The sequence below is a fragment of the Podarcis gaigeae genome (assembly GCF_964106915.1).
Source record: "Podarcis gaigeae genome assembly, chromosome: 7".
Lineage (NCBI taxonomy): Eukaryota > Metazoa > Chordata > Lepidosauria > Squamata > Lacertidae > Podarcis > Podarcis gaigeae.
In genome coordinates this window covers 39,321,123-39,330,692 of record NC_139683.1, presented here as the reverse complement: position 1 = coordinate 39,330,692, position 9,570 = coordinate 39,321,123, and the positions used below count along the sequence as shown (strand labels likewise).

At 41.2% G+C, this 9,570-nt stretch overlaps 1 protein-coding gene across 1 annotated transcript; it reads left to right on the top strand.

The window, feature by feature from the left end:
- The first annotated feature begins 2,337 nt into the window (after nucleotides 1-2,337).
- On the top strand, nucleotides 2,338-5,118 carry NPBWR1 (neuropeptides B and W receptor 1). Its single transcript, XM_083747993.1, has 2 exons — nucleotides 2,338-2,675; nucleotides 3,073-5,118. Exon 2 carries the CDS (start codon nucleotides 3,384-3,386, stop codon nucleotides 4,380-4,382), a length of 999 nt encoding a protein of 332 aa, XP_083604119.1. The 5' UTR covers nucleotides 2,338-2,675; nucleotides 3,073-3,383; the 3' UTR covers nucleotides 4,383-5,118.
- Nucleotides 5,119-9,570: the final 4,452 nt, after the last annotated feature.

Here is a 9,570-nt window from a genome sequence, read left to right as displayed (position 1 = left end):
ATACGAGGGAATCTCAAATCATCCAATGGAGCTGAATGCTGGAAGATTCAGGATAGATAAATGGAAGTATTTCTTTACTCAGTGCATATTTAATCTATGGAATGCGCCATCACAAATTGTAGTGATGTTTGCCGACTTAGCTTTGAAAGGGGATTATGCACACTCATGAAGGACAAGGCTATCAAAGGCTGTGTACTACCTTCAGTATTGGAGCAGTATAATAATAATAATAATAATAATAATAATAAGAAGAAGAAGAAGAAGAAGAAGAAGAAGAAGAAGAAGAAGAAGAAGAAGAAGAACTTTTTATTTATATCCCGCCCTGAAGCGGGGCTTAGAGTGGCTAGCAACAATAAAAGTAACACAGTTTACATAAAATCACAATCAATTAATTGAAATGCATTCTAAAATCAATTCATTCTAAAATCAATTCAAAATCAAATTATTGGCAACCACTGGGCTAGAGTTCTATGAGGATTACAGAAGGAGGGGGGTCAGACTGTGCCTTGGCTTGGTGGAACAGCTCTGTTTTGTAGGCCCTGTGGAAAGATGTCAAGTCCTGCAGGGCCCTGGTCTCTTGTGACAGAGAGTTCCACCAGATCAGGGCCATGGCCAAAAAAGCCCTGGCTCTGGTTGAGACCAGCCTAACCTCCCTGTGGCCCTTAGTATGCCTTTGACTACCAGTTGCTGGGGAACACAAGTAGGAGAGTGCTGTTGTGCTCATGTTCTGAATGTCGGCTTCCCATGAGCCTGTGGTTGGCCACTGTAAGAAGAGGATGCTAGACTTAGTTTGTCTGAGTGAGCAGGACCTTCATGTCTTTCTGAATATCCACTCCTATTTCATTGTTAGCCGCTCAGTAAGGGACTGTTGAGAGTCAGATAAGCTACTCTGAATTTCCCAAAGGAAAAATAGGAGATAAGTATAATGGCAATGCACATCGGTAATTTGCTGTTTGATGGGTTTCTTCATGTAGGCAGTTGAAGCCTCCTTCATCAGTATTCTTGACTATGCTGAAGTATGTGGTGAAATTCTGATTGATTTCAGCTGACATGAATGGCAGTACTTAAATCACTTGTTGTACTAGCTCAGAGGTTTATGGTTGCACAATGAAGCTTTCTCCCCTCTCCTCTCCCAGCCCTCCCCAAATCATAATCCATTAAATAATGTACAGTTTGGTGCCTTTCATGACACCCAAGATCAGCTGCCTAAGGCAAATGTCTCACTCTCCCTATTGGGAGGGCAAGGAGGGTTGGCCATGGAAAAATATTGATCCCTGGGGTACTCTTATAATCACCCACATATAATTTGGTACATGGTTTTAAATAGTATGGCTCCAACAGGGGAACCCACAAACCACCATCTAGCTCAGCATATTTTATTTTAAATATCATAAATTGCATTGTTAGGTTAGGAATCTACTTTATACTGAATCAACTCAGCATCCATCTCAGTCCTGTCCATGCTGACTGGCAGGAGCTCTCCAGGATTTCAGACGGGTAACATTCCCACCTCTGGAGATACTGGGGATTGAACCTGGAAGCATCTCTGAAGACAAAGTGGATGAGCTACCACTGAGCTTCAGCCCTCCTCCCAACAATATCAAGTTGCTTTAGTATTGTTGATGCAGCAGCCAACAGAACTGACTATCCCCCTTGTGTTTCCTCCTTTATATAGGAAAACTGGGATGCAGAAAGTCCTTTTAGATGAGGATGAAGCCTGGGCTGGGATGCCAACAGATCTCAAGCAGCATCCAACCACTTCTTTATCACCTGTAGAGACTGAAGAGGTGCAGTGTCCTTGGTGTTGATGTGATTTTCCAGTTAAGTAGGGCAGAATTGGCTTATCTGCTCTTCTTGCACAGTAATGGCACTCCAGCAGCTTGCAAAAAGTGCTTTAGGACAAGTATCACATAACTGAACTCCTATCATAACATGACGGAGTTTCAAATTAAGTTTTTGCCATGGTACAGGCTAGAGAGGTATAGGAAATGCCAAAGCAAATTGCTGCTGGATTAAAACATCTTCCCTATAAGGAGTTGTCAAATAAGATGTTTGCTATTTTTTTCATTTCAAAATACAGATAATTGAGAGGAGGGGGCATGACAGAGATTTATAAAATTTATGAATGGTATGGAGAAACTAGGTACAAATTATCTTCCCTCAAACAAAATAAACTCTAAGTAATCTAATGAAACTGATTGATAGTAAGTTAATAACAAGAGGAAGTTTTATATAACTGTATATCTAAAGATGAACAATTGCATTAGTAAAGCAAACTGATCTCACTTTGCAATTAGATACAGAATGAACAAACAGAAGAGATGGAACCTCTACAAGCTATTGTAACGTGAAGGGGTCTGTAACTTCAGAGGAAGCAGATCTCTCATAAGGAGGAGAATATAAACTGGTGGCTGTGTTGATTGACCTGTGAGCTGAAACGGTAGGGCTTCCATGCTGAGGTAGTACCTGCCCTCCCATTTCCTAGCCAAGGGAGTGGGGTTCAGAAGGAGCTATCCAGACCTGCAGGGACTGTTCAGAGATGCAGCTGCTGAGGAGCTGTCCAGCATTTCAGCATCACAGCACTTCACTCCTGTTTCTCAGCTTGCTGTTGAGCCTCCAGAGCACAGTGACTGCAAAAGGATGCGCAAAAGCAGGACACAGTCTTGGTTAGAAAGGTAAGGGGAAACGGAGGATCCTAAGCGTTAACTAATAATTCAGGCTTTAATGAGTGTAATAAAATAGTGTGTGAAGAATGTCTGTGGGTGAAAAAGGAAGACGGAGACATAGTCTGTGAGTGTAGATGGGGAAGAGTCTCATTTAGGATTCTTCAGTCACAGAGGCATGGTTTTTATATGTGTTTATTATTTCCCATGAACAAGAATTTTCGTAGCATATTCCTCCTAGGCAATGCGCGGAAAGAGAATTAATGAAAACTATAACAAGAGAGGTAATTTTGTGCTTAATTATATAGAGACATTAAATGTCATTTCCATACAATGTTGAGCTGCATGTAAAATAGCCAGGGGCATGTTGAAACTTAATTTATTTGTTTTAAATTTTTATTTTCCTTAGGAGATCTGTACAGTCAGAGTGCTCCAAAGTGGAAAGATAAAAAGGAACCATGATGCAAAAACTATTTAACTGAAAAACTGCTTTACTGGTTTCAGTAAATAGAAAAGAAAGTGCTAGGAGAGGGAGTTTACCTGAAAATTAGCTTGAATCAAGCAGCTTCAAGAAATAAGAACCTGAAGGAAATCTCTGATGCAATGTATTTCAAATAGACTGATCTCACTCATAAGGTTTTGTAAAAGGACTGCATCTAGTAATCTCATCTAAACTAAACAATATTTATCAGAGGAGACTGATATTTGTCACTGCAGACAATGGATAATTTTTCCTCCCAGCCCAACTTTAATGTTTCCTGTACTGATGTGGATTTTGGCTGCTATGGGTCAGGACAACATGGGCACAACATGACAGCTCCACAGCTGATTCCTAAGTTCTACATTGCCGTACCCATCATCTACTCTGTGATCTGTGCTGTTGGGCTCACTGGAAACTCTGCAGTCATTTATGTCATCCTAAAAGCTCCCAAAATGAAGACCGTCACCAACATTTTCATTCTGAACCTGGCCATTGCTGATGAGCTCTTCACGTTGGTACTTCCTATCAACATAGCAGACTACCTGCTGCTTCAGTGGCCCTTTGGCGAATTCATGTGCAAGCTGATCATCTCCATCGACCAGTACAACACTTTCTCAAGCATTTATTTTCTAACTGTCATGAGCATCGACCGATACCTGGTGGTGGTTGCCACCATCAAATCCAAGAAAATGTGCTATCGCACCTACAGGGCTGCCAAGACAGTGAGTCTCTGTGTCTGGGTTTTTGTCAGCATCATCATATTGCCGTTCAGTATCTTTGCCAAGATACACACTGAAGAGGGACGATCCCAGTGTGTCTTTGTCTTTCCCAGCCCAGAGGGCTTCTGGTGGAAAGTGAGCCGCCTCTACACCCTTATCTTGGGCTTTGCCATCCCAGTGTCCACCATCTGCATCCTGTACAGCACCATGCTCTTCAAGCTGAGGCGTATGCGGCTCCACAGCAACGCTAAAGCTTTGGACAAAGCGAAAAAGAAAGTGACAATCATGGTGCTGATCATATTGGGCGTTTGCCTGTTCTGTTGGACCCCTTATCACCTGAGCACTGTGGTCGCCCTCACCACAGACATCCCACAAACCCCTCTGATAATTGGAATCTCCTATTTCATCACCACCCTGAGCTATGCTAACAGTTGCCTCAACCCGTTCCTTTACGCCTTTTTAGATGATACTTTCCGGAAGAGTTTCCGAAAGTTGGTTGAATGTGGAACTCCCTCATAAGATTCCGGATCTTTTTCTAGCCCCTTTTAAAATAAGCTTAATGCATTTTGAAGAACCTTCGCAAAGTATGATTGGAAGGGACTAGTTCTGGCCATAGAACCAGATCCAAAATGTTGTAAAACTGAAAATTCAGGAATTGGCTCGTCCTCTTCTTCAAGCAGTGTCCCCATATCCCTGCCAGGATGAAGAAGCTTGCTGCATCACCACATTACATCCTCCGGGGCATTTTTTTTTCCTTGTTCTTTCTTTTTTTGGCACTACATCTATTCATTGTGGATTCTCCTCCTATTGGTATGGAATGCAACATAATTCCTTGGAATGTAAAAAAAAGAAAGAAGAAGATTTAATATTCAGCAGACCCAATATACAGAACAGTACTAATTGAAACATGGAGTTTTTTCATGCCAAATAAAGGTGTGCAGAGTGCCTTTGCTTAATGAATCTGAATCCTGCTAGTTTGATACCTGTATTATATTTATCTTGCTGTATTACCTTCCTCCATCATATTTTATTACATATTAATTGTGCATTTGACAAGGTAAGCTTTTATGACAAGGTAATGTGTTCTTCTACAGCTCCCACACATTTAATTGGGGGAATGTGGGCCTAGTTGATTGATTCTTCCTTTCCTCCATATTCAATCACATTGTGTATTTTAAGTTCTGACACATCTTGTAGTTGTGATTATTATTATTCTGTAAAAATACTGTAATTAAGGCTTAAACTGCTGCACAAATCTTCTGCGTACAGACTTTCTTAGATATAAGTATTTTGCAAAGGAAAGTGCCCTCTAGCATAAAATGTCATAGCTTGATCTTTGTCACATTTTTTTTTAAAAAAAATCCCAATCTTTTCTTCTTCTTCTTTTTTAAATACTGGAGATAAGAACATACAAAGCCCCCAAATGGGATATATATATATCCTAATAAGATTTAAATATTCACAGCTTGTTGCTTTGTAAGTGCCAAGTGGAGATGGGGAAATAAATTACTTTTTTAGCAACGTGTGTCGAGAGCCACCTTCAGTAAGAAGCAGAAATTTCAGTCCAAGTACACTTCTCTAAACACCAGGAAAAGTTCTCATTGGAAGAAAGCAGCTCCCTGCTTATAATAAGACTTCTAAACCTGGAGTATTCCCGAGATTCTCAAATCTTTTCTTGAATAGTAGAAGTTCTTATCTGGCAAGCCTACATCAACTTTGGAAGGCATCTTGTGAAAAATTCAATCTGAAGCTTCTCAAAACGAGTGCTTTCCCCAAAGATGATGGAGAGGCTTGCCCGATACAAACTCCTATTCAAGAAACATTTTGAGAATCTTGGGGAATACTTCAATTCTAGATGTCTTGTTTTCCTGGGGTTTGGTCACTGTCACATGCTGAGACAGATGGATGTCAACAACAACAACAACAGCAACAACAGGCATCTTGTTTTAGGCACGGGCCTGCTTCCTTCCAATGACCATGTCACAATGCTAGGATGACCTGAATCATCCATTTGGGTGATATATATTTATTTTTTTATTTTTTTTATTTCAAACATATAAATAAATACATAGATAACAAATGCATACTTTGCTACCTTCTATATAAATCAAATAATGTCAGACTTAAAAACCTTACTTCTCAACATATATTAAAAGAAATGGGAAAGGGAAACAAAAAAAGATGCAAAGACAAAACAATGATAATGACAAATCACTGGACATTTGTGGTAGATCACTGGTAGATCACTGTCTCCCCTAAAAAAAGCTCAATAACTTTGACCTGAACCCCTAAAAATTGGCTTTCCTCATCCCTAAAAAAGCTCAAAAACTTTGACCTGAACCTCAAAAAAGGGGGTAGATCACAGCCAGTTTTTAACTCTGTGAGTAGATTGCAGTCTCTTGGGAGTTGGCCCCCCCTGATATAAAAGCCATTATAGGACTGAATCATATCAAATAGTACCTAACAAAAAATACATATTGAATTTGTTTTTGTTTTTACCAGTAGATCACGATCTACCTGTTGGACGTGCCTGTTGTATATGATACCTTTCCTTATGGATTGAATCTGTTTACATACTTTAATTGTAGTGGACCTTGTAATGGTTCATTTTACTTTACTACATCCCCCCTACCCTGTGTTTAATATTTTCTCCTCATCTTGGTACGAGGAAGCGATGTATCTCTGTTTACGGAATTATTCCAAACACAACCAAATTTTAGATGTGGGAGGTAGATCTTTGTACTACTTAAAGACCTTAGTTTGCAGTTTCTCACATGCAGTAATGGGCTACCCATGCAGGAACATAGGAAAGTGCTTTATACTGGGTCAGACTACTGGTCCATCTTTGTTCAGTAGTGCCTATGCCGACTGGCAACAGTTTTCCAGGGTTCCTGGGCTCTATTTTCCAACCTTACCTGGAGATGCCAGGGACTGAACTTCAAACATTCTTCATGCAAGGCAGATGCTCTACCATTCTTCCTCCATCCCATTGTTGAGTGTCAGTCCCTTAAAGGAAGCAAGCTACCTCCCAGACATTTTGTGCACTTCAGCTTTAAGAAGCAGATTTTCACAGGGAAAGCTCTGGGGCCAAAAGAAGAGTGCTCAGACAAGGAGCTTGGAAGTGCGGACCTGTGCCTGGAAAGGGGGGGGTGAAAGGTAAGTATGGGTAAGCCCTAATTAAGCAGCAAGTAGCTAAATATACGCCAGTTAATCCCAGAATTCCACAGCAATCCAATGAAAGAGCTGCTTGACACTTTGCCTCACAAATGGGCTTGAAGGCAGGATGAACACTCAAATATCCACTCTTCCCATGCCTCCTTACAGGCTGGTGGTCTTTGGTACTGCATTCCCCAAAGGGTGAGAGTAAAGTCATCTCCCACATGCAGCCAAGGAGGGGAGCAATAATCTTATCAATGGGCCCTCCCCATTTGTTTTAATATTAATTTGGTAGATTACAGCTGGAGTATATTGAACTTTAAGTAAAGGTAAAGGGACCCCTGACCATTAGGTCCAGTCGTGACTGACTCTGGGGTTGTGGCGCTCATCTTGCTTTATTGACCAAGGGAGCCGGCGTACAGCCTCCAGATCATGTGGCCAGCATGACTAAGCTGCTTCTGGCGAACCAGAGCAGCGCACGGAAATGCCATTTACCTTCCTGCCAGAGCGGTACCTATTTATCTACTTGCACTTTGATGTGCTGTTGAACTGCTAGGTTGGCAGGAGCAGGGACTGAGCAACGGGAGCTCTCCCTGTCGCAGGGATTCGAACTGCCAACCTTCTGATCGGCAAGTCCTAGGCTCTGTGGTTTAACCCACAGCACCACCCGCGTCCCATACTGAACTTTACTTCATAGTAAATTAATTACATTAAAATAACTGCATCACCCCTCCCCAAAAAAACCCAGCCACACAAACTCAGTTTCTAAGAAATAGTGAATTGATATTTTGAGGGGTCAGGGGAGCTGATGTCCCTTGAGTATTTATACCTTCCATTGCTTGTTGGAATTGGATGTGTATGTAATCCATCATTATGACACAATATTCCTGTTTTACAGCCATCTCTGAATTTGGAGCAGAAGAATTAATCTCGGGATACAGGAATTGCCCCCCCTAGATGCCTGGACTACTATTTCCATCTTCCTTGACCATTGGCCTGATTGAAGCTGGACTCCAAAACTATCTGAATGGGCACAAGTTCCCTATCCCTGAGTTAATCCTTACATATCACAATTTGTGTACGCACATTTTAAACCATTGTGATTCTCAAAAGTTATTGGGAGTCCGTGGTGTCTATGGAGGGAATGAATACATAGGATACACGTTTGTGGGTTGAAACAGGTGACAACATTATTAGGTATTATAGCAAGCCAGTGGTGTTGCTGTCAGAAGGGCAGCACAGCACAGCCCCTTGCTGTTAGAATGTTATTTCTGCTAAACTGTTGAGAAACACTCAAACCATTCTTGGGGCTTGTCCACTATTAGACCCCAAAGTGGGGCAAGCCAGACATCTGGGATCCCACTGGCCAACACAAGTCTGGACCCCTTTCGAGCTGGGGTGTGACTTGTGCCCCTCTCCACCAAGCCCCTAACTGGATCCCCCCTCCTTATGTTTTGCCCCTGCTCAATGCCATTTCTGCTCAAAGTCAGCTTATAGAGCAACATAGAGCAAAGCACTAGTACCATGGATAAGCTTGTGGGGCAAAATGACCCTCTCTTTTGGGTAGCTAAGGTTTTTAAGCTATTGCTTCCCATCCAACATCCTCTCACAGGATCTCTTGGAAGCTGGCTAAGAAGACCAAGGCTCTTCTTGGGAGCCACTGTGCAAATTGCACTCTGCACTTAGGGGTACACAGAACGGAACCTTATAGCACAATCTTTCTATTGCTCAAACACTGTGGTTATACCCAAAGCTAGTTCTACTCTGAGTAGGCCCACTGAAATCATGAACATGTCTAATTTAGGTCCATTAATTTCAATGGGTCTACTGTGAGTAAAACTTAGTTGGATGCAACCCACGACTGCTGTCACTGATCTGATAGAGAGATTTTGGATCCTTCTTTACTAGAAGAGTGAAATCAGATGATGAACGGTTGTTTCTACTAATCCAGTGGTTATTTCTATATATAGCAATGCCCTGCTGAAAATATTCAAGTTTTTTTTTGCAAAAAGATACATTCCAAAATATTTGCTGGAGGGGAAAGTTTTCATGGTGGACATGAGTGTGTGTATTTGACATTTTATGGAATTCATGTCTCTAGTGAGCTCTGTGATTACTTTTCAAACAGAGAATGACAGTTCTTTTTGGCCACAAGAGGGAACTCACTGGATTTAATCAGCCTTTTCTCAGTCATAATATATCATAATATTGGAGCCCTTACTTTTATTTCAGTCATGAGACAGCATTAAAGATGAAAAGATAATTTTAAGATGGAATTAAATTTATATATGCTTTCACATTGCAGAAAAAAATCCTAACTTCATATCTACACTGTTGGAGTCTGAGATGATGGTGACTGGCTAGAAAGGGGATTTGGGAGTTGTAGGTTAATGAAAATGTTGACCCAGTGTGCAGCTGCTGTGAAAAGCATGGATTCCATGTTGAAGATCATTAGGAAAGGATTTGAAAATTAAACTAACACTATCATAATGCCTTTGTACAAAACTATGATGCAACCTCACTCAAAATAGGATATTGTGATGCTGCAAAG